Source organism: Octopus sinensis, linkage group LG5 (assembly GCF_006345805.1).
Source record: "Octopus sinensis linkage group LG5, ASM634580v1, whole genome shotgun sequence".
Classification (NCBI taxonomy): domain Eukaryota; kingdom Metazoa; phylum Mollusca; class Cephalopoda; order Octopoda; family Octopodidae; genus Octopus; species Octopus sinensis.
The window spans coordinates 119,655,547-119,682,685 of record NC_043001.1 but is presented as its reverse complement, the minus strand read 5'-3'; the positions used below and the strand labels follow the sequence as shown (position 1 = coordinate 119,682,685).

Here is a 27,139-nt window from a genome sequence, read left to right as displayed (position 1 = left end):
GAACATGTGCAACCTGTGGAAAGGTGTGCCTTTCAGTTGGAGGATTGAGAAGGCATGTCAAAAGACTTCATACTGTGGCACCTGTCCCCTCTGCCAGCTAGTACAGGTGTGCATTATGCAACAGATTGCGCAAATCTTTGGCCAGGCTCGAGAGTCATACAAGGGCCTCACATTGCATTATCAGTGACTTGTTTCAATGGTTCTTTCTAGCAATGGCTTTGCTCATATACAAGATAGCAGCTACTACTACTACTACTACTACTACTACTACTACTACTACTACTACTACTACACACACACACATACACAGACAGACAGACAGACAGACAGACAGACAGACAGACAGATAGATAGATAGATAGATCCATGTAACACACAGGTGTACAAAAAAGCCACAGTTACTTATATCCCTATTATTAGATATGGTATGTAACTGAAATTATATATTTACTACTCTGAATTGATCACAACATTTTCTCAAATGCGTTTATATTTGCAATTTTTTTAAAACTGTGGTAGTAAGTTACCCCATTATTTCTTAATAAAGACGTATCTGACTCTAACAGGATTTTTTTTTTTTATAAATGATTGTGGATAAAGAACAACATTGAAAGCAGAACCTGTACATGACACCCTAAGCTATGAAATTCAGTTATCTTTTTTTCTAACATACTGGGAGCTATCATAATAGTCTTCCATTGTTGTCATTAATAAGTTATTTCTTTCATGTCTACAGCTGCTGCTGGCAGCATTAAGTAATGACTATTATACATCACTAAACTGTAAATCCTATTGTCATTGTGCTAACTCTTTCATGTCCACAGCTGCTGGAAGAATTCTTCTAGCTCTTCACTTGTAAAGCATCAATATTAGCTTTAATGGTAAAATCCATTAGTGATTTTGACAAGAATAGCAATGTTGTATTAGTTGTTGTTGTAGTTGGGAGTGTGATTTTGGTAAAAGAAATAATTTAATCAATCTCAGTGGTTTTACATTAGAAAAAAAAGCTTTACTTACCTTCTTCCTTTTCAGCCTCGAATCAACAGACAAGTAACAGTAACAGTAGAAAGAGGCAGCAAAAAGGAGGCCAATGGAGCAGACCACCGCTGACGGCCCTAATACCCGGTATATTCTGGAAAGGAATAAGAAAAAAAAAAGGGCTGTTATTCCTTCAACTTCTGCTGTTTATGACAGATTAATTTCATATTAATTGAAACTTTATTTCCTACGACCAGTTATGAAGCAAGATTTTTAATTCTAAGGGTCCATTTTAAATCTAGTTAAAGAAACCACCATTTCTTTTCTCAATCTCATTAAAAAAATGAAACAAGTAGGATATGAGATCGATTTTGTAACTATGGATTATCTAGCCATTTGTAAAAAATTTAATCAACTAGAATGATTGAGGTAGGATAGGTGAATTTGGTAGCATGCCCAATGTCACAAAAAATGCCAGCAAGGGACTAAAATCTTAAGAATTATAAGTCAACTGACACATTCATATTCTCATTACAAATCTTTTCTTTATGATAACATGCACACAAATAACTTTAGCTGCTTCATGAAAACTTAAAATGGTTGTGGGAAAAATAAATGAGAACAATCATGTTAAAATGTAAGAAAATCAAATTTATATAATCTCATCTACAGTAATTTACTGTATGAGAATCTCCTTTCATGAATATCATTAATAAAGTGATTAATGAATTAGAGTCCATTATCTGTGTGACATATACTTGTGATGATGAACACTAAGGATCAGGTTAACTCTAATGGGGATTTACCATGATAAAGTGAACTATTAGAAAACAAAATAAGATTAAAAAAACAGGATTTTAAAATACTCTGTGAATTATTATAGGATTTAAAGTATTGTAGCATCAGAGTGGTTCCTGTTGCAATGTATCTATCTGCTTTACTAACTTCAAAATGCCTTTTTTAGTAATGAATTGGTTATTTTATCATTGTTTGTGAAAACCTCATCCCCAATAAACCTGTCCAACATAGTTTCTTTTATCTTTTGTTTGTTTAAATTGTTTTTAAAATGAAAGATTTTATCCAGCTCTGGTTACTTTGATATCTAATTTCAATCTCAAGACAACATAGCCAGCTTCATCTTTCTTAAGATAATATCTAATTTCATCTTTAACACTTAGCTAGTTTAGAAGTTCCTCCCCTCTCTAGTATGCCATTTTAGTATTTGATAGAAATTATCTCTCTGGAACTATTAAAAGTTAATAGAGTTGGCGCTAGCATCTAATTTCAAACCATGTAGTTTGAAATAGAGCAAATTGAATTAAATATTTCATCTAACGATACAACAAAATGCTAACTATAGAATGAAATATTGTTTACTTGAAATGAAGTGTCAATATATTTACCCCTTGAATAATCATAACTTATAATGCTGTTAATAAACTACAGTGGATTCCAACAGAATTCTGTATTTAGTAGCAAACTGCTTAGATTGGTAGAGGGGAAAATTGCTTCAGAGCTTTTCACTGAGAACAAGTAATACACAGACTTCATTCTATAAATCATTAGAGTCAATATTTGTATTCCCAACAAGGACTACTTGCATATTCTGTTGTGTCTGGGGAGAGTCATTTTGTTTTTATGCCTTATGATTTAACACACTCACTGGTAAAATTTCCACTTATTTCTTATTTTTTATTTTTATTTTCCTAAAATTTTCATTGCATCTTGCAACCTTTTTAATAGTCTTGACTATTAAAATACTATTGAAAAGGTTGCAAGACGCTACAAACATTTTAGGAAAATAAAAATAAAAAATAAGAAATAAGTGGAAATTTTACTGGTGAGTGTGTTAAATCATAAGGCGCAAAAAGAAAATGACTCTCCCTAGACACAACAGAATATGCTTCAGCACACGAACTCACATAAAGAATCTTGCAAACCAAATCCCAAAACTAAACTACTTGTATAGATATTCAGAAATATTCAGTATGAACGGTTGAGTATTTCTGTGGAAAATCCAGTGTATTGCTTCAGTTTGTAGCTCTGATAGCCCGGTAACTACATGTTTAACTGTAGACAAAGCTTAAACACATCAGCAACATTCAAGAATGATGTTCTAACACTATTTTCTACCTGAATTTGATAAACATAAAATGTATATACACAGCAAAATAGTGACACCAAATCTGGATTCACCTTAAGTCAATCTTGGAGAATTAAGAAAATGACTCATCAACTAACTAAATTCACCTCAAGTAAATCCCATAGCACCAGGAATATGATTCACCAACTGATTGAACTATGGTTCTCCATTTTATTTCTATACAAATAGTCTGAATGGAAAAATGGACAGTCTAAACTGACAAATTGATTGCCATATTGTAACCTAAGCAATTAGTAATTGCATGGTGAAATGTAGAGTGTAGTTAGAGACTTACAACATACTTGGCTCATTTGAAAACATTTGCAAATGAGTAATTGGTCTGTTTGAACAAAGCTGATGAAAGTTATACAGTAACAGTAGCAATGATAACAAACTCACTGTGATTAGCATTAAGAAAGAAATTCTTCAGTGCCACACATGTATAAATAGCAAAATGTAAACCATTAAATCCACATTGAAATAGTTAATAAAAGTATCCACTGATTAGATTTTCGGTTCACCAATGTAAACTTTCTCTTCTCATAATGTGTCATGTGTAAATGTACGTTAGCCTGATGCTGTCACCTGTCTCCATACTAGTGACACTGGTTGGATACTAAGGTAGAGCGGAACTAATGTATAATTGACTGTACCAGAAATTGAAAGCAGGTCAAAAGTTTAATATGCTGATAATTTACCATTTAGTGTATGGCATTCACATGAGATTGAATAAAATTACTATTAAAGTATTTTGAAAAAATCTATATATCCTATTTCCACCAGCTATCCAAGAAAAATAACAAATTCTCTATCATTACAACTGTTATAGTTTGTAGAACAGTAGAATAAATTGGCTTCTGCATTATATATATATCAATTATTTATCTATTTCTTTTTATGTGCAACAAGTCCAGCATTTCAACTTTATACATTGATCAAGAGATCTGCAACAAGAACATCTGTTTAGAAGAATTCCTATAATGACTTGTCTAATGAGCTGGTAGTTTAGAACATTCTGCATCAGCGATTGCTAAACAAAGACTTTAGCAATGCATTCAGTTATTGAACACTGGTTGTCAGGCTGTGTCTTTATTCTTTAAAATAATGCATCAAATAATTGATGTATACTAGCAATATCTACTGAATACATAGTAATATTGCACAAGTTGTACTGAATGTGTCTACCAAATGAATTTTTCCATATTTCATTATTGGTTAGTTATGTTATTAATCATTACATGATATTTGTATCAATGGAAGGAATGCTTTTGATATACTTTTCATTTCTTGTTATAACAGAGAGAAACTTGTAAAGTTCTTGATTATAGAAGTAGAGAAAGTTATTTTGGTGTAGAAAGTTAGAAATATTTTACAGTAGCATCAAGAATGAAAAATGTTTCTTTTGACTAGTATCAAAATCCTATATTGTTAAGGTAGATTCGATTGGATTTTGGGATGCATATATCTTTCACAAAATACATGCACTATGTATGATATCCTAGAGGCAGAAATGAAGTGATAATGCATCCATAAAGAAATAAAGCCACGCCATAGTTATGTAAGTATTTTTATTAGAAATATCATTCCAATAAAGATTAATCATTTTAAAAGAGTTGAGTGTCTACAACAATGGAAATGAAAAGTGCAACAAGAGTGAGAGAATATGTGAAATAAAGGGGTGTGGGTTGAGAAGGAATAAAAAAGCAATAAACTGAGAGTAGATGGCAATTTGATGCTGGTCATTGACATCAAAGCCAATAATATCTTCATCTTTTTCTTCTCTCTACTGAAGAGCAAGAACCCAAAACAACAGACTTTCTACTCAGTATGGTAATCAGACTTACTGATATTCTCCAAACTCTTCTTTTGATTAATCATTGCCAACATCATTTACCTCATCAGTTTTCATGGAACCTGAACTTTACCTTATCTAAAATAACACGTTTATTTCACTTAATCAGATGTCAAGGGGAAATAAGGTTGCATGCCATACAAGCCTTCTTAAGTGCTTTAGCAATGGAAGAAACTTAGCATGATTTTACTTGAAAACTGAAACAAGAAATGAGAGCTTGTGATATTGGCACCTTTTTCCAAGGGCCAGCTTTTTAAGATCATCTTATGGATTTGACTCACAATTAACTTACTTCTTGCTCTACAGTGCTCATTATATAGAATCTAAACAAACATTTAAATAAAACTCAATTCTTTAACATTATTTGCTTTGTTAGTGTATTTCGTTATACACTTTAAAATGTATATACTCAATTGAAATTTTAAATCCTATCATTAATTTGCCATTATTGATTACTAATTAGTTGCAATATAATGAAAGAAATTAGCTATCATATATAAATTTATATCATAATGTAACAAGCAATAGACTGATGGAATAAAACACAGAAAAGTGTCTAGCTTTGGATTTCATGATTATTCTGTTAATTTTTTTCTTTTTCTGATCTTTAGTTGATGTAAGTAGCAGTCATTAAAATAATAGTATAGATAAGATGTACTGGAAAATAAAATGTAGGTTACTTAGAGAGAGATACTCTTTTACTTGTTTCAGTCATTTGACGGTGGCCATGCTGGAGCACCACCTTTTTAGTCAAGCAAGTCAACCCCTGGACTTATTCTTTGTAAGCCTAATACTTATTTTATTAGTTTCTTTTGCTGAACCATTAAGTTACGGGGACGTAAACACAACAGCGTCAGTTGTCAAGCGAGGTTGAGGGGACAAACACAGACAGACAAACACACACATATATATATACATATATATGATGAGCTTCTTTCAGTTTCCATCTACCAAATCCACTCACAAGGCTTTGGTCGGCCCGAGGCTATAGTAGAAGACACTTGCCCAAGGTGCCATGCAGTGGGACTGAACTCGGAACCATGTGGTTGGTAAGCAAGCTGCTAACCACACAGCCACTCCTGCACCTGTACAAAGTTATAAAATTGACTTGTATGCTGACATGAAATGATGTTATATGCAGCCATGCTGGAGCACCACCCTTTTTAGTCGAGCAAATCACAGTTTTTTCTTTCTCCCCAGTTTTTGATATTGAAGTATTTTAGAATAGTAAATTCATATTAAATTTATCTACACCAGATTTTACAAGTTTTAGAAGGTTAAACACACACATAAAATCATGATTGGATGTATCTGAGCATATGTGTCATTCTATAATAATGATGGTTACAATGAGGTAAAAGAAGAAAGCATTTTTGATATATAATTAATGCTTCTTTATGCTAGCAAAGACTCTTGTACTAATGGTTGGCATTCTTTCCAGCCAAATTCTCACAACATGAACAAACCAACATCTCACTACAAGAATACTCAATCTGTTAATTATCTTTTTGCAGCTATGTATTCAGTCATTCACACCACATGTGTGTTTCTAGGCATTAAACAGACAAGAAGGAAAGCTTTGCCTAGATAGGACATTATTGTATCAAAAGCAGTCTTCCTCAGAAGATATGGTGCATTATCTTCTAGTGAGATAAACTAGGGAAAGTATAATTTAGTTTATTTCCTAGAGAGATATTATAGAACCTAAGTAGTTTGTTAATTTAGCAGAAAAATCTTTTTTCAAGTATCTTTGAACAACTTTAAATGTTTGGTTTAATCTTTTTGAAATTTATTCCTGGAGAATTCTGGCAGAGCATTTCAAACTAGTGAGACTATATTTGCAATATATCTGTTTTATATTAATTTAGATAAGGTATTTCTGCAATATAGCATTTCTCCTTGTATTTTCATTTGGAATTTTCTTATCTCTAAGGTTCAATGTTCCCATATTATTCAGATTATTTTTTTTTCCCCCTAAGCCTTTCTTACATATATCTACACTAGCTCCTCTGTATTGTCAACTTACAGTATATTTCAGAGCAAATTATCCATTTGCATTAAATGTATAGATTGCTTGTGCAATCTTTTATATGGTAGCCAGCATCTTCAATGCCAACTTGCTTCACTTGTTTTCAAACATGCATGCTGGTTTATTCATATTTCTTTCATTCCCTTCTAACCACAATAGCTTCTTTGTATTCTCTTATTAGTATTCTTTATCATATGACATCACACTTATTATACAGCTTTTATGATGATTTTTGACCAATCCTAATACAATAGTTTTAAAATTAGAATCAGATTATTGCTTACTAACAAATAATAGATCTGCATCATTATTGTTAACTGTTTAGCAATTTTATATCTGAAGTGATTGATTTAACCATTTGTTCTTTTAAGTCAATATATCAGTAAATTTCAGGAAAGAATAATTATGAAGAGAGAGAGAGAGGGGAAATGGCATATTGGTGTAATATCCTTTCTACTATAGGCACAAAACCTGAAGTTTTGGGTGAGTGAGGCTAATTGATTACATGGACCCTAGTATATGACAGGTACATATTTTATCGACTCCAAAAGGTTGAGAGGCAAAGATGATTGCTGCAGAATTTGAATTCAGAATGTAAAGCAGGATGAAATGTCACCTAGCACTTTGCCCAGTGTGCTGACTGCTCTGCTAGCTTACCACCTTGTATTGATGTAATATCAAACAGCATTTTGCACCAATAATTCTTTAGAGGAACAGGATTTAAAAGAACTGCAATTAATGCCTCATCTATTTTGGTTCATTAAGTTGGTAAAAATTATAGCAATTTTTAACTTTGCAATCATCAAGTTCAGGTTGTACATATATATATATAAACATGTGTTGTTCAGCTGTTTATTCATCCTAAATTTTGATTTTAACTGTCAAATCATTATCATTTTCTTTTTATTAGGAGGCTACAGAGCAAAATTAAACTACCCAACAAGGATGCTCTTTCACAGCTTAGCTGATATATACATTCTTGCCTTTATTATATATCAAACTGAGTATATATTCTTCCAAAGATTTTATTACCCTTTTTCTCTATCTTTTAATCACTTTGTATTTTAATTAAAAACAAGCCTTTGTGATTACTAATACATTCTCCTCAAAAGTGTGATAGTGTATGTAAGTAACATAATCATTTTAAATGTCCCATTGATCATATTTTAATATTTATTTGTGTGTTCATGGTGGCAAGCTGGCAGAATCATTGGCACACTGGACAAAATACTTACTGGCATTTTGTCAGTCTACATTCTGAGTTCAAATTCTGCTGAGGTTGACATTGCCTTTCATTGTTTAGGGATTGATAAAATAAGAATCAGTTGAGTTCTGGGGTCGATGTGAATGACTTCTCTTCTCTCTAAACTTGTTGGCCTTGTGCCAAAATTTTAAACCAATATTTATTCCTATGTTTAGTTAAGCAGGGTATTCGTTTTCTCTAAGCTAACTCCAAATAGTGAAGTTAAACTATGGGACATTTACTTGCTCATTATAAATTTCTGATGCAATATTAAAATATTAGGTACAAAATCTTGAAATCATAGAAAATAGCAAATGGGAATGTCTGATGTACATTCTTTTCTCAATTACATTAGCACTGAAAGTGTGTCAAAAATGAGGAATTAAAACTAGCTCATTGGTTTGGTTTGCTGAGAGTGTATCTTGTACTCTGAAGCATTTACCATTTTAAATTATGCTCCTTCCTTTTAATGTTAAAATACCCTAACAATAGTCTCCACAATTATATTATAGTGATCTTCATTACAAGTGATGTGTCTTTGTATTACATTACTTTACAAGCACTGATAATCCTACCCTTCCAGTCTTTATTAAATAAGACTTATAACATACAAGGTTTGATTAAATTGCTTACAATGCCTCACCTATAAAGTCTGACTTGAGTAAGAAATCATCAACATCATTAAAACCTTAAATCCTCTTAAAACAGCCTCTGATCATGATATGTAGTTGAATAGCAAAGAGGAAAACAATAAAACAAAGCTACATGTCTTTAAAGGGATTTTTCCCTGACTGAAAACCACAGCCTCTGGCATTTAAACAATACACATACATCAAGTAGGTGGTATTGATAATGTTTTCATGATAGAGCTGCTTCAACTGCACAATTTGAAAGCTTAATGCAATTTATAATAGATAACTGTTACATTAATTCTCACTAGCAAATAAAAGTTGTTGTAGAAAATCTATTACTTTATATTCATAGTGAAACCGACAAATGACTAGCCTTAGATTAGTCCTGATCATAAGTCTATGGTCAAGCAACAAGGTGGAATCCACAGATTAAAAAATTTTTCTTATTTCATCTAGTTTCAGCTCACAAGCTGTGGCCATGCTGGGGCACCACCATTATTACATTCCACATATAAGGTATTTATGATTTACAGTTTGAGAAATAGCAAACAACAGAGACAATAACTTTTTTCCTGATGAGAAAACCATTGGATAAAAATACAATGAATTACTCATATCATAAAATGTAAAACAAAACTAATTTATTAACCTTTGCTATTGAAGTATTGAAGTATAGTTCAGAAATTAAGAATTATCTGTATAAAGGTACAGGTGTGGCTGTGTGGTAAGAGACGTGTTTCCTAACCACATGGTTTCAGGTTCAGTCCCAGTGTGTAGCACCTTGAGCAAGTGTCTTCTACTATAACCTTAGGCTGACCAAAGTCTTGTTAGTGGATATGATAAAAGGAAACTGAAAGAAGCTTGTCATATGTGTATATATGTATATATATATCTATGTGTGCCTGTGTTTGTCCTCCACTACTGCTTGACAGTCGGAGTTGATGTGTTTACATCACTGTAATTTACCAATTCGGCATAAAAACGCAATAAAGTAAGTACTAGGCTTAAAAAAGTTAAGTTCCGGTGCTGATTTGTTTGACTAAAACCCTTCAAGGTGGTGCCCCAACATGGCCACAGTCAAATGACTGAAGCAAGTAAAAGATAAAAAATAGAAGATATTAGCAATGGAATATTTGCCATGTCAAGCAAAACTACTTCATGGTATTCAGTTCACTCCTGATTACATTCTTTTACATCAATGTAAACTCTGCTTCAATCTCCTCCTTATAGGTTGACATTATAAGTATTGTAGTAAAATGATAAACGTCACCCTTTTCAAACCTAGCCAGGCTCATGGGCCCAGTTTCCCGGTTCTGTGGCATATGTGTTCCTCACCAGCTGGATGGGACACCAGTCCATCACAGCATTACTCAAGAAACAGGAAGAGAGAGTGAGAGAAAGTTGTGGCGAAAGAGTACAACAGGGGTCACTACCACCCCCTGCCGGAGCCTCGTGGAGCTTTTAGGTGTTTTCACACAATGCCCAGTCTGGAAATCGAAACCACGATCCTCTGACTGCAAGTCTACTGCCCTAACCACTGAGCCATTGCGCCTCCACAAGTATCATAGTAGTGAGCCTAATAAATTTCATCAAAAACTTCAAGGTGGTGCTCCAGCATGGCTGCGGGCCAAGGACTGAAACCACTAAATAAGTAAAAAAAAGTATCATTATATTAAAAATTTTGGAAATATTTTACTGCCTTCAAAGTCTTTTAAGCATATACATATAGTGGTATATGTGTGTGTGTGTGTATTGAAAATAAAATTTAATTCTAAACATACTATAGAATCAGACATCAAAAAGTAATGTAAGCATTTTGAAAATGATTGTAAGTTACTAAATCTTTAAAAGTTTTTGAAAATGTAAAAGCATTTTCCTGAAATATCAATCTCAAAAATTACTTGGTTGTATTATTCATTGAACTTCTTTTCTTTAGAGACATACATTTTGTCATTTTGATTTTTATAAATTGGTTTAAACTCCCTAAATCCCCTCTATACTTTATCACTTCTCTTCCTCCCTTTTGTATGTATATATATTTTCTTCATGTTTGCTAGTTCAAGTTCAGACTGAGTGGACCATAATATTTGAATATGTATGTGATGTGATGTGATGTGTGTGTGTGTGTGTGACATGCATAGATCACAAACATATGTACATAGTGTACGTATTACATACACAGACCTAATGTGTTTATGTATGTTATATAATATATACGCTAATATGTGTATATCAAGGATTTTATTTCTGTGCTTTTATTGCAATAAAGTATGAGCTGACCTACTTTTGCACAGTCTGTCATGTTTTGGTGGCTGCATCAACCAGTTACACCAGAACAAGAACCGCTTCGTAGCTGATCCCCATCCACCTCACTTACTATTTTTATAGCAGTTAAATTGTACCCAAATATTTTAGGAAAGGAAAGGGCTTAATGGGTATGATTATGCCAGTTTCTTTGTGCCTGAAGATTATGAGGAAGAGTGGCAAGACCCAAAGTGGCTATGTGATTTTATCCTTGACATTGCAAGGTTTTCCTTCCTGCCTGCACTTTGTAGTTTTAAAGTGAGGGTCAGTAGTTCATCATAACCCTTAAAAAATAAGGCAGAATAGCCATGGTAAGAAGCTCTTTGATCATGAATGTGCTCAGTCATGGATGACCTGGGGCTAAACATCAACCATAGATATTGTGAAATTGTCCATCTATATTTTCGAGCATGATAGCTAGATACCATTCAGTTGGTGATGTTGACCATTTCCATTCCCTTTCTGGTCTTCTGTCTGCCCAATGCTTGTTCTGAGAGTTTCCAGATCAGAGTTTCCAGATCACTCTTTCTTCCAGATCAGAGTTTCCATACTCTGAAGTTAGGCAAGTGCTCTACATCAGATAGAGCAGCAGCAGAACTGCTCTTTAGTCTGATGGATGAGTATTTCCTGACTCAGCTAGTGCTTGAATCAACGAGACAGAATAAAACGATCTTGGATCTGGTATTGACCAATCACTCTAGCTACGTTCACAGCATTTCAGTCGAAAAAACTCTCCTCTCAGACCACGACATGGTACTCTGCAATCTTAATTCCCGACATATAAAAACCAAACCAGCCAATCCCACTCCATGGCACCCATTTGACAACATAAACTTCCACAAAGCGGACTGGGGAACAATCAGAAAGGATCTGTCTTCCATCGACTGGTCTTTTACTCTCAATTCCCCTCATATTGAGACCGCGTGGCAGCACTTTGAAAACATTGTCACCTATACATGCTCTAAACACGCTCCCACGAAATCTACTAACACAAACAGAAACCGGCTCCCTAAAAAGAAAAAAACACTCATCAGGCGCATCAAAAGACTCAACAAAAAAATCAACCAATTAAAATATTCCCACACACAACATCCACATTCAACAACAATGAAAAGACTAGAGCTGGAAAAACTTCATCTGCAGACCAACATGAAAACCTCCATTGAAAATCAAAGAGCTGTGGAGGAACAGTGGGTAATCAAAAACATCAAACAGAACCCAAAAGTGTTCTATTCTTATGCAAATAAGCATAGAACCACTGTCTCACCCATTCGGCCATTGATTGATGATAACGGCATTCCCCAACACGATGCTAAAGAAATGGCAGAAATACTGCAGAAACAATACTGCTCTGTCTTCAGTGTTCCCACTGATATTGACGTGAGGGAAACGAAGGAAGTTGACTCCCAACACAAAATCTCAGACATAACCTTCACTGCCACCGACATCGTAGCAGTGTAGTGATCCTACAACGGCGCGCGCTCGCGCACGGTCCATTTGTATTTCGCACGTGTTGGTGCCTTTACCAAGGCAGAGAAAGGAAGGGCCCTCTCGCGCATGCGCGAACCACCGGAAGCACGATCCGCTTGCCTATCGTGGTAGTTAGCGAGGCAAGGGGGTCGTAGAACGTTTGACCACTAGCAGCAGCAAGCGGCGACTTGGGACCCAGCGATTGAAGGCAACGGTCGCGATATATTTTCTCTCCGTTCGAACTAGCTTCTAGCAGTCCTTACCAAAAAGGGCTTTAACCAAATTGTTGCAGACCAACATCGTCTCCATTGTTCGACGCCATCTTGAATCCGTTTCTGTTTTTGGGCTGAATATTGTAAATATTACAATCGATTAACTTTCAGCCTTGCGCGCCCAGAACCAAGGACATCAGATAACACACTTATTGTTATTGTTACCAAGAAAGAGAATAAAGTAGTATATATATATTTTACGTCTGCGTCTTGTTGTTTCTGACTAGTAGAATTCTAGATTATTAAAGCAACGGCTAGTGAGTGATTGCTTTCTTGTACCCCGAAAGTACAAGATCAGATATCACACTTCACACATAAGTTCGTTTCACTGGTGACCTCCCGACGTGATTCTGGTCTAAAACCAGAGATCACTTATCAACAAAAAAATTCAGTTTTCTGCGAAGTCGGAACACGATTTAACTCTACGCATTCATCTTTCGACGATTTGTTTCCGGCCACCACAAACAGTTGTAGAAGGAGCCCCTTTTCTTATTCTACAGCCATGATGACGAACGCCATCAATTCATCGATGCTAAATCTCTGCCTTCGTCTTCACCATCGTCGTCTGTCTACTTCACGTCGTCGCTATCTTCGTCGCCATCATCACTAAGAACGATGTTGTCCCAAGTCCACTACAGTCGCCTTCCACCACCAACGTCGCCTTTCAACACCGTCGACCTCCACCAAGATGTACATAGCAACTCGCGGAAGTTTGGTCCACTTGCCGTTTGTGCATTAGCACACCAAGAATTCACAGACCAGCACTATCTACGAGATTTCTTCTGTTCCAGTTAACCTGTCACAGCATTGAAGCCACAACCGCGACACGATATGTGTTCAATCGGCATCTGCATTTGTGATCTCAACATTTCTGTTACAGAACGAACTGCCATTGTACATCAGGCTATTCAAAAAGACTCCGCCGGTTACGACGACGAGGGTCCCAGCTGATACGATCAACGGAACAGCTTGCTCGTGAAATTAACGTGCAAATGGCTGAGCATTCCACAGACACGTGTACCCTTAACGTAGTTCTCGGGGATAATCAGCGTGAAACAGAGAGTGACAAGGCTGACCCTTTGAAATACAAGTACAACTCATTTTTGCCAGCTGAGTGGACTGGAGCAACGTGAAATAAAGTGTCTTGCTCAAGGACACAACGCGTCGCCGGGAATCGAACTCACAACCATACGATCATGAGCCGAATGCCCTAACCACTAAGCCACGCGCCCTCACACATCAGGCTATTACAGACTGGTAAATTAACTCTTGTCTGAAATAGCACACGAGAGACATTTTTTTATATGCGCTGTTTTTATATTTTGCTCGCATTCACCTTGTATGTATTTCTGTCGCACACACGTAAACACACATAAATGCTCTCTCTCACATACATACGTCACACATGCTTTTCTCGCTTGTTTCTTTTCCATGCTAAATTTGCCTTTTGTGGACACCCCTCATTTCTATAGACCCTAGGTCGGTCACGTATACATAGAGAGGGTTGTTTGTCCATTATGACGCGCCAGCATGTCATACCTTTGTTCCTATACGAACGAAGCATATAATCGCTTAACCACTGGCATATTCATTGCTGCTTTCTCGGTCTGGCAAGCCCTTTTGCATTTCATGCGCCTTTTGCTTCGCACGTGTATTGCCTTGAATATTGCAACACGTTTGCGTTAGCCTAATTATTTTCCCGACTCATAGACGTCGGATGTTCAAATGCGCTGCGCCGATTTATAGGCGTAATTATTTTTCCCTGTTAGACCACTGTTGGTCACGTAATTAACAGAAAATTATCTGTGTCGCGCATCACACCAGCATGTTTGCACTTTTGCCTTTTGTGTTACTAGCGAGCTTCTGCCAATTCCATTTCCTCTCCTGCAGCAATTGATTTAACTGCTATTTCGCAGGATCAACCACCTTTAGAGAAGTTGGATTTAATTTCGCCTAGGTTCATTAACTGTGAGTTTTGCTTTCCTTCCGCTCCCTTCAGCGGAAGGCTCTATACTTTGTGACGTATACACTTTCATGCATGCACTCTTGATTTTGCTCATTGAGTATTTTTTCTCTTTTTCCTTTAGTAAATTTCTTGTGTATGTTATAAATTTTGCCATTATATTATTGTGTGCTATTTGGTTATCTGGTGTCCACCTTGAGTTTTTCAGTCACTACAATAAGTTTCCTTTCGTGCGTACGCACTGGAGGGGAGCCTGTAGTGATCCTACAACGGCGCGCGCTCGCGCACGGTCCATTTGTATTTCGCACGTGTTGGTGCCTTTACCAAGGCAGAGAAAGGAAGGGCCCTCTCGCGCATGCGCGAACCACCGGAAGCACGACCCGCTTGCCTATCGTGGTAGTTAGCGAGGCAAGGGGGTCGTAGAACGTTTGACCACTAGCAGCAGCAAGCGGCGACTTGGGACCCAGCGATTGAAGGCAACGGTCGCGATATATTTTCTCTCCGTTCGAACTAGCTTCTAGCAGTCCTTACCAAAAAGGGCTTTAACCAAATTGTTGCAGACCAACATCGTCTCCATTGTTCGACACCATCTTGAATCCGTTTCTGTTTTTGGGCTGAATATTGTAAATATTACAATCGATTAACTTCAGCCTTGCGCGCCCAGAACCAAGGACATCAGATAACACACTTATTGTTATTGTTACCAAGAAAGAGAATAAAGTAGTTATATATATTTTACGTCTGCGTCTTGTTGTTTCTGACTAGTAGAATTCTGGATTATTAAAGCAACGGCTAGTGAGTGATTGCTTTCTTGTACCCCGAAAGTACAAGACAGATACACACTCACATTAAGCTCGTTTCAGCAGCAATAAATGAGGTCAAACATTACTCTGCTGTAGGCCCTGATAGATTTCCCGCTAGTCTCCTGAAGGAATGTAGATATCAACTTGCAGTCCCTCTGACCAACCTCTGGAGAAATTCGTTAGACGCAGGTTATATACCGAAACAGTTTCTATCCCAGTCGGTCATCCCGGTTTTCAAACAGGGAAACAGATCCCTCGCAGTCAACTATCGCCCAATCTCACTCACCTCCCACATCATTAAAGTGTTTGAAAGAGTGTTAAGATCAAGGATAGCTGACTTCCTGGAGACCCACAAACTCCTAAATTCAAATCAGCATGGCTTTCGCTGTGGCAGGGACTGTCTAACACAGCTCCTACACCACATTGAAGATGTACTCAAAGCCTTGGGAACAGGTTCGAACTCTGACGTCATATATCTTGACTTCAGTAAAGCGTTCGACAGGGTAGACCATAACATCCTACTCTCAAAATTGGCAAATGTTGGAATCCGTGGAAAAGTTCTACACTGGATTAAGTATTTCCTGGCGAATAGAACACAACATGTTGTAGTTGATGGAGTCCACTCAAACCCAGCAAAAGTCACCAGCGGTGTTCCCCAGGGAACTGTTTTGGGTCCGCTACTCTTCATAATTTACGTAAACGACCTTTCCAGTGTCGTACATTACTGCAAAGTGAAAATATTCGCTGATGACACTAAGCTCCAGCAAATCGTCAATGAAGAAGCAGACCGAACTCAACTCCAGTCTGATCTATATGCTGTGTGTCAATGGGCAGACAGAAACAAAATGCAACTGAATGAGGGAAAATTTGAGCTGATGCATTTTGGAAGAAATTCCTCACTAAAACAACCATACTCTCTTCCTCACAGCCTCTAACAATATCAGAGACCTGGGTGTAATTGTTGATGACGATCTCAGTTGGAGTGCACACATCAACAAGAAGGTCGATATAGCTCGTAGGATGAGTTCCTGGATCTTAAGAACTTTCCGGTCCAGAGAACAAGGTGTCATCATACCACTTTTTTCCTCCTTTGTACGGCCACACCTTGAATACTGCTGCCCACTGTGGTCTCCTCACACAAGACAAAACATCTCCAGAATTGAGTCACCCCAGAGGGCTCTCACTAAACAAATTGAAGGCATGGCTGCTCTCGATTATTGGGATCGCCTTAAAGCCTTGAAACTTTACTCCCTCCAGCGTCGCCGTGAGCGGTACATCATTTGTACGATGTGGAAAATATACCGCCAACTTTGCCCAAACGACTTAAACATTAGCTTCAAGGTTCATCCAAGACTTGGACCACGGGCTATACGTCCCCTGCCAAATTCAAGATCACAACATACATGTACACTGCAACATAATTTCTTTTCCTCAACAGGCCCTGTCCTATTTAACATTGTCCCGAGGGAGATCAAAGAGGAAAAGGATCCCATCAACTTTAAACAGAGTCTGGATAGATTCCTTCAAAGAATACCAGATAAGCCACCCATAATTGGATACAACTCACCCAACAAGAACTCACTACTTGAACAAAACTTGACTTAAACAAAACTTGACTTAAACAGGATTCGAATAATCCTATCAGGTGGTGCTATTAAGTTAGACATGGCCTGGACCAATCGTTGGTCGAAACATATCTAAGTTTATCTAAGTTTATCTAAGAGTAATGTCATCCGTTCAGCATTTCTCAGGATATCCCTGAAATCTAGCGAAATCCATTTTGAAGCAGAATTTGGTTTGTATGCATGTCTGATTGCCAATATATATATGCATGTGTAGGTGAATGTTGCAAGTTCAGGCGGTAAATGTTTGAAAGGACTTCGGTGTGTATGTGTGTATATGCATGTATGTGTGTGTTTGTGTGTATAAATATATATATATATAAATATATAGGGAGAATTCACAAAAAAAAAACAAAAGACGAAGACAGGTGGTGTAGACAACAAACTGATGTGTTAGTATAATGCTCAGAAAGTGAAAAAGTCTTTAACATTTCAAGCGTACTCTCTTCCACAGAAAGGAACAGGGAAAAAACAAGGAGAGAAAATAGAGAATGTGTAGTGGCTAGCGATCTATATATATATATCTATGGATCACTGGTGGTTCAAATAAGAGTTTTGACTCTTATTTCGAGTGGGTAGACACTGTAATGTGTCCTTATGATTAATATAATTTTAATTCTTTAGCTATATAATGCTATTTTTAGGCCTGCAACCACCTGTAATGTTTCTGTTAATATCAACTATTTATATTGCCTTCGATAATAACAGAAATATTAATATCTTATAAATGTTCACTTTTGAATATTTTACTGCTGATATATATAATATATATATATATATTATATATATTATATTATATTATATTATATATAATATATATATATATATATATATATATATATATATATATATATATATATATATATATATATGCATATATATATATATAGAGAGAGAGAGAGAGAAGGAGAGTGAGATGCATGTTACATATGTAAGGGATGGATGGATATATTATTTGTATAGATTATATACATGCAAGAAAATATGTGTGTGTGTGTGTGTGTGTGTGTAAAGTGGCAAACTGGAAAAGCTTTTAGAGTGTTGGAGTGTTGGATAAGAGGCCTTGCAGTATGTTTCTGTTTCCCATGCTCTGGGTTCAAATCTCACTCAGGTCAGCTTTGCTTTTCAACCTTTCAGGATAAATAATAATAGCATACCAACCCCAAGAAATAGACCGTTAAAACTGTTGGCAAGTCAGATAAGTTGCTTTGTAGCATCTGTTCTGGCTTTTTGCATTCTGACAGCAATGTCTGTGACAACACTGGTGCTAGGCTGAGTCATCCTCTATAGCATCGAGAGGTAAGATTTACATGCATAAGCAACTGACAGTTTTCCACAAGTATAAATCTTGTCCAGCCTTTGCATATATGTACGGATGCATGGTCAACATTGACTAGCAGAGACTGTCATGTATATGAATGCATGCATGTGTGTGTACATGGGGGCAGGTGTCCAATTGGAATAGACATTAGAGTGTCGGATAGAATGGATTATGATATTTGTTCCAGTTCTTTTCTCTGAGTTCAAACTCTACTATGGTCCACATTGCTTTTCATCTTTTCAGATTTCATAAAAATGTACTAATCAAAGTGCTAGTAAAGCATCTCTTCACTGCAGCTATCATATCTTTGAGGTTTTACTACATCACGGATGCGAGGTCCCAGTGGGTGTCTGTATCTGATGACACTTATGTGGGTATCTAAAATCAGTTAATGATTGTATGGTACATACTATCAAGTCATATTCACTAGAGAAATATAGCTGCAATAGTGGCTGCATCGCTTATTATTATTGCTGTTATCATTATTATGATTCATTTTAACTCAGGTTTCATTGGAACACCTGGAGTCTTGTATGCATAGTGGGCTTGCTACCTGTAGCGTACCTGGAGCCTTGGATGCATAGTAGACTTGCTACCTGTAGCATACCTGGAGTCTTGTATGCATAGTGGGCTTGCTACCTGTAGCGTACCTGGAGCCTTGGATGCATAGTAGGCTTGCTACCTGTAGCGTACCTGGAGCCTTGGATGCATAGTGGGCTTGCTACCTGTAGCGTACCTGGAGTCTTGTATGCATAGTGGGCTTGCTACCTGTAGCATATCTGGAGTCTTGTATGCATAGTGGGCTTGCTACCTGTAGCATACCTGGAGTCTTGTATGCATAGTGGGCTTGCTACCTGTAGCGTACCTGGAGCCTTGGATGCATAGTGGGCTTGCTACCTGTAGCGTACCTGGAGCCTTGGATGCATAGTGGGCTTGCTACCTGTAGCGTACCTGGAGTCTTGTATGCATAGTGGGCTTGCTACCTGTAGCGTACCTGGAGCCTTGGATGCATGGTGGGCTTGCTACCTGTAGCGTACCTGGAGCCTTGGATGCAGAGTGGGCTTGCTACCTGTAGCATACCTGGAGTCTTGTATGCATAGTGGACTTGCTACCTGTAGCATATCTGGAGTCTTGTATGCATAGTGGGCTTGCTACCTGTAGCATACCTGGAGTCTTGTATGCATAGTGGACTTGCTACCTGTAGCATATCTGCAGTCTTGTATGCATAGTGGGCTTGCTACCTGTAGCGTACCTGGAGCCTTGGATGCATAGTGGGCTTGCTACCTGTAGCGTACCTGGAGCCTTGGATGCAGAGTGGGCTTGCTACCTGTATCATACCTGGAGTCTTGTATGCATAGTGGACTTGCTACCTGTAGCATACCTGGAGTCTTGTATGCATAGTGGGCTTGCTACCTGTAGCATACCTGGAGTCTTGTATGCATAGTGGGCTTGCTACTTGTAGCGTACCTGGAGCCTTGGATGCGTAGTGGGCTTGCTACCTGTAGCGTACCTGGAGTCTTGTATGCATAGTGGGCTTGCTACCTGTAGCGTACCTGGAGCCTTGGATGCATAGTAGACTTGCTACATGTAGCATACCTGGAGTCTTGTATGCATAGTGGGCTTGCTACCTGTAGCGTACCTGGAGCCTTGGATGCATAGTAGACTTGCTACCTGTAGCATACATGGAGTCTTGTATGCATAATGGCTTGCTACCTGTAGCATACCTGGAGTCTTGTATGCATAGTGGACTTGCTACCTGTAGCATACCTGGAGTCTTGTATGCATAGTGGACTTGCTACCTGTAACGTACCTGGAGGCTTGTATGCATAGTGGGCTTGCTACCTGTAGCATACCTGGAGTCTTGGATGCATAGTGGGCTTGCTACCTGTAGCGTACCTGGAGTCTTGTATGCATAGTGGACTTGCTACCTGTAGCGTACCTGGAGGCTTGTATGCATAGTGGACTTGCTACCTGTAGCGTACCTGGAGGCTTGTATGCATAGTGGGCTTGCTACCTGTAGCATACAGGGAGTCTTGTATGCATAGTGGGCTTGCTACCTGTAGCGTACCTGGAGCCTTGGATGCAGAGTGGGCTTGCTACCTGTAGCATACCTGGAGTCTTGTATGCATAGTGGACTTGCTACCTGTAGCATACCTGGAGCCTTGGATGCAGAGAGGGCTTGCTACCTGTAGCGTACATAGAGTCTTGCTACCTGTAGCGTACATAGAGTCTTGTATGCATAGTGGGCTGGCTACCTGTAGCGTACCTGGAGTCTTGTATGCATAGTGGACTTGCTACCTGTAGCGTACCTGGAGGCTTGTATGCATAGTGGGCTTGCTACCTGTAGCATACCTGGAGCCTTGGATGCATAGTGGGCTTGCTACCTGTAGCATACCTGGAGTCTTGTATGCATAGTGGGCTTGCTACCTGTAGCGTACCTGGAGCCTTGGATGCAGAGTGGGCTTGCTACCTGTAGCATACCTGGAGTCTTGTATGCATAGTGGACTTGCTACCTGTAGCATACCTGGAGCCTTGGATGCAGAGAGGGCTTGCTACCTGTAGCGTACATAGAGTCTTGTATGCATAGTGGGCTGGCTACCTGTAGCGTACCTGGAGTCTTGTATGCATAGTGGACTTGCTACCTGTAGCGTACCTGGAGGCTTGTATGCATAGTGGGCTTGCTACCTGTAGCATACCTGGAGCCTTGGATGCAGAGAGGGCTTGCTACCTGTAGCGTATATAGAGTCTTGTATGCATAGTGGGCTTGCTACCTGTAGCGTACCTGGAGCCTTGGATGCATAGTGGGCTTGCTACCTGTAGCGTACCTGGAGCCTTGGATGCATAGTGGGCTTGCTACCTGTAGCGTACCTGGAGTCTTGTATGCATAGTGGGCTTGCTACCTGTAGCATACCTGGAGCCTTGGATGCATAGTGGGCTTGCTACCTGTAGCGTACCTGGAGCCTTGTATGCATAGTGGGCTTGCTACCTGTAGCGTACCTGGAGTCTTGTATGCATAGTGGACTTGCTACCTGTAGCATACCTGGAGTCTTGTATGCATAGTGGACTTGCTACCTGTAGCATACCTGGAGTCTTGTATGCATAGTGGGTTTGCTACCTGTAACGTACCTGGAGGCTTGTATGCATAGTGGGCTTGCTACCTGTAGCGTACATAGAGTCTTGCTACCTGTAGCATACCTGGAGTCTTGGATGCATAGTGGGCTTGCTACCTGTAGCGTACCTGGAGTCTTGTATGCATAGTGGACTTGCTACCTGTAGCGTACCTGGAGGCTTGTATGCATAGTGGGCTTGCTACCTGTAGCATACCTGGAGTCTTGTATGCATAGTGGGCTTGCTACCTGTAGCGTACCTGGAGCCTTGGATGCATAGTGGGCTTGCTACCTGTAGCGTACCTGGAGTCTTGTATGCATAGTGGGCTTGCGACCTGTAGCATACCTGGAGCCTTGGATGCATAGTGGGCTTGCTACCTGTAGCGTACCTGGAGCCTTGAATGCATAGTGGGCTTGCTACCTGTAGCGTACCTGGAGTCTTGGATGCATAGTGGGCTTGCTACCTGTAGCATACCTGGAGTCTTGTATGCATAGTGGGTTTGCTACCTGTAGCATACCTGGAGCCTTGGATGCATAGTGGGCTTGCTACCTGTAGCATACCTGGAGCCTTGGATGCATAGTGGGCTTGCTACCTGTAGCGTACCCGGAGTCTTGTATGCATAGTGGGCTTGCTACCTGTAGCGTACCTGGAGTCTTGGATGCATAGTGGGCTTGCTACCTGTAGCGTACCCGGAGTCTTGTATGCATAGTGGACTTGCTACCTGTAGCGTACCTGGAGGCTTGTATGCATAGTGGGCTTGCTACCTGTAGCATACCTGGAGTCTTGTATGCATAGTGGGCTTGCTACCTGTAGCGTACCTGGAGCCTTGGATGCAGAGTGGGCTTGCTACCTGTAGCATACCTGGAGTCTTGTATGCATAGTGGACTTGCTACCTGTAGCATACCTGGAGCCTTGGATGCAGAGAGGGCTTGCTACCTGTAGCGTACATAGAGTCTTGTATGCATAGTGGGCTTGCTACCTGTAGCGTACCTGGAGTCTTGTATGCATAGTGGACTTGCTACCTGTAGCGTACCTGGAGGCTTGTATGCATAGTGGTCTTGCTACCTGTAGCATACCTGTAGTCTTGTATGCATAGTGGACTTGCTACCTGTAGCGTACCTGGAGCCTTGGATGCATAGTGGGCTTGCTACCTGTAGCGTACCTGGAGCCTTGGATGCAGAGTGGGCTTGCTACCTGTAGCATACCTGGAGTCTTGTATGCATAGTGGACTTGCTACCTGTAGCGTACCTGGATCCTTGGATGCTGAGTGGGCTTGCTACCTGTAGCATACCTGGAGCCTTGGATGCAGAGTGGGCTTGCTACCTGTAGCATACCTGGAGTCTTGTATGCATAGTGGGCTTGCTACCTGTAGCGTACCTGGAGCCTTGAATGCATAGTGGGCTTGCTACCTGTAGCGTACCTAGAGCTATGGATGCATAATGGGCTTGCTATCTGAATCAAGTAAAAGATAAAAAAATAAAGATATTAACGATGGAATATTTGCCATGTCAAGCTAAACTACTTCGTGGTATTTAGTTCACTCCTGATTACATTCTTTTACATCAATGTAAATTCTGCCATAGCATCTGTTCTATTCAACTGTCCAATACTTTCATTTTGGCCACGTCAATGAGGCAACGCTTTTGTAATAACTCTATTGAGCATGCTATTCTGATTTCCTTTATATTCCTCTTGATGTTTTGATACCGTCTCAAGTATCCAACAGTAATTGGCATTATCTCCCCCTTTTTCATTTTCCATAGCCAGGCTGTCTCATACTTAAGAAGTCTAGTTTTTCACTTTCCTTCTTAACTGTTGTTATTATTATTATTATTATTATTATTATTATTATTATTATCATTATCATTATTATTATCATTATTATTATTATTATTATTATTATTATTATTATTATTATTATTATTATTATTATTATTGTTATTATAGTTATTATTATTATTATTGTTATTATTATTATTAAAGTGGTTAGCATGCTGGGCAAAATTCTTAGTGGCACTTTGTCCATCTTTACATTCTGAGTTCAAATTCTATCGAGGTCAACTTTCGAGGTCGATAAAGTAAGTATCAGTTGAACGTTGGGGTCGATGTAATTGATTAGTTCTCTCCCTCAAATTTCAGGCCTTGTGGATTTTAGTTGGATCGCTGGAAAAGACTCCCTTGATTGTTGGTTCTTAGATTGTAATGCATAAAGATGACATTAAGGAATTTATTGTATATTCTGTAATATATTTTCTATAAAAATAAATAAATGTAAAAATTCACACCATTTCTATAACAACACAGAACTCATCATAATCAATCAGTCATCATAATCAATCAGTCATGATCATCATCATTGATTTTACTTTTTTCTTTTTCTGCATTGATGTCAAATGTGTCATGAAATTTCACCTGAGGTTGTTTATTCAATGCATTGTAACAATACCAGCAATATAAAGGGAATTGCTTGCAATTTACCTTCTCATTTCACGGCAAAATACTTGTTCTGGCAAAGGTTGGTGACAAGCGCGAAATTTGAACATATAACTAAAAACGAAGTTGGTTCACTCGTTTTTAAAAAGTGATTTGGAAGAAGACAGTAGTCTTTAACGAAGCTCTCGGAAGTAGATAAGGAGTAGAATGAGTAAGAAGAAGATAAGAAAGAAGACGATTTAAAAGAAAACAACAAACGAAAACTGACAGACTGACTGATGGACGGAGAAACATTTTCATGTCAAGATTCAGAAATTACTTTGTTTACTATATTGTTTTCATGTTTTCCTTCTTTTTTTCCTGTTTGATTTGTTTGGAGAGAAGAGATATATCTGTTCTGATGTTTCAAAAGTAAACGTAATGCCTTCGAGGTCAGATGTAGTTTATATGCTTCCATGCTGTGAAATTTTGTGAATGGTCCAAAAATTTCTCTACATCAATCCGGAAGCTGTGTTGCTTTCTAATGATGCGGTTGTTTGTGTTCGCTGCAAGTGTTTTTGATTTTTGAAGATAAATTATAGTGTTTAAAGATCTAAATTTAGATACATTTTGGCATTTGAGTGGTTCAATTAAAGAAGGCCTTATATATATATATATAATATATATATATATATATATAATATATATATATATATATATATGTATGTATACACACACACACACACACACACATATATATATATATGTAATATACTGTAGATATCTATAAAACATGGGATATATTCAAATTCACATGTATGTATGTATGTATCATCATCATCGTTTAACGTCCGCTTTCCATGCTAGCATGGGTTGGACGGTTCAACTGGGGTCTGGTCTGGCAAGCCCGAAGGCTGCACCAGGCCAGTCAGATCTGGCAGTGTTTCTACAGCTGGATGCCCTTCCTAACGCCAACCACTCCGAGAGTGTAGTGGGTGATTTTATGCGCCACCGACACAAGTGCCAGACGAGGCTGGCAGACGGCCACGCTCGGATGGTGTTTTTTATGTATGTATATATATATATATATATATATATATATACATATATGCATATGTACATATATATATACATATATGTATGTATGTATATATATATATATATCTTTTATTATTTCCCTTTGACTGGTTTCAGCGAGAGGCTGAGGCCATGCTGAGTACTGCCCTTCTGTGTGTTTGGGCTGCTTTTCTGCTTTTCTGTACTGTTTCTGGTGAAGTAGGAAGCTGGATGGAGCTGCTCTTCTTTGAACCTCCTGCCATGATATGGGCTTGTCTGGTATCTCAGATAAAAGTTTGTTCGCCGTGTGGTTACTTCGTTAATCTGAACTCTATGTGAATTCTTCCGACCTTGAAACCACAGGCGCTGTCTAACACGCTATTTTTCCCGTCCAACCCGTGCTAGCGCGGAAAACGGACGTTAAACGACGACAATGATGATGATGATGATGATACTTTGAAGCCCTCCACATCTATACCTCACAAATCCCTGATGTTTGTGACTGAATGATGAATAGTTGTGAACCCTTGAAACTCAAACTGTTACAGTACCGAGTCCTTATACTAGATGGAGAAGATAGGATCTTTGGTGCTATGCAATGTTGTCCAGCTCAGTGGCTTCTATGACTTTCAAAGTTGGGAGTTAGACCTTCCAGCATCTTCCATGTGTATATCACAGCATATCTTTCATGACTTCTCTCCAGGGAGCAGAGCTCCAGTTCCTTTAGCCTCTCCCAGTAGCTCATCTGCTTCACTGAGTCAAACTTTTTGTACAGTGGCATTGGATTGCTTCAAGTTCCACCACTAGTTTGATGCTCTGCCGTGACTGAGAATGAAAGTTCTCCATAAGAGTAGCATGGTCGCCCTCTTCCTGGTTCTGAAGGATCTTAAAATCCATCCAGCTACTTGTCTGCACAGTGTTACCATCTTGGTAAAATGCTCATGGATATTTATATATTTACATATAATACACGCACACACACATACATATACTTTATTTGTGAGTTAACAAGTCTGTCAATGGTTTCATGTGGAAAAATGTCTTTTAAAATGATCAAAGATGCCATATGGGAACATTGTTATTCGTTTCTATCTTGGATGAGAATAAACGAGACTGTACGGAATTTAGGGATAAATAAATATAGAGATCAGGCGAGGTAATTTATTGGAAAATAATACTTGCTTCTCTTGCACTAGCCCCGAGTATCTTTGTAATGAAATGCGTTCATCATAGATTGATTATTTCCTGAATCATTTTGTGAGAATGTACGTGCTCGTCCAAATTTATATAAATACACACGTATATGTTCATGAACGTCTATACAAAACAGGTGCGCCCACAAACACATACAGGTGTCCACACACACGAATTCACAGAATGCATATATGTACATATATACATACATATACATATGTATAGACATGCATACAAGCACACACTCGCGCGCACACACATACACAGAGGCGCGCGTGCATATGCGCACATAATTGTGGAGTATCACAGATTTTGACGTTGAACTTGGTCCAGGGGATTGTAAATTTATAAGTTTGTGTATATATGTATATTTTCTGTGAATCCTGTAATGTTCATGAATGTAATGTGCATATATTTGTGTAATGAGGGAATCCAGCTTAAGTATACGGAGGTGTGTGTGTGTCTTTTATGCATAATCTTCATATAATGCATATAATCGATGTCCAGAGGAGAACTCATCCAGTTCGAAGGGATGGAGAAGTGTGTGTGAGTGTGTGTGTGAGGTTGTGTTTGAAATTTTGAAGTGTGAATTGTTGGTGGTACAAATTAGTTAAAACTGACAAATTCAACCATAGATCTAACAACTTCAGTGGTTGTGTGGTATGTAGCTTGCTTACGAACCACATGGTTCCAGGTTCAGTCCCACTACGTGATACCTTGGGCAAGTGTCTTCTACT

General features: G+C 38.4%; 1 protein-coding gene across 4 annotated transcripts in view; it reads right to left on the bottom strand.

Moving 5' to 3' along the window:
- Positions 1 to 27,139, bottom strand: part of LOC115212371 — a 653,437-nt gene that overhangs the window by 17,899 nt on the left and 608,399 nt on the right. For all 4 annotated transcript variants that reach the window (XR_004999178.1, XR_004999177.1, XM_036503022.1 and 1 more), the window contains one exon: positions 1,018 to 1,132. Coding sequence is in view for 2 of the 4 variants with exons in the window: in XM_036503022.1 (XP_036358915.1) it covers positions 1,018 to 1,132 (115 nt within the window). In the remaining 2 variants the exon portion in view is untranslated. The remainder of the gene's footprint in view (positions 1 to 1,017; positions 1,133 to 27,139) is intronic.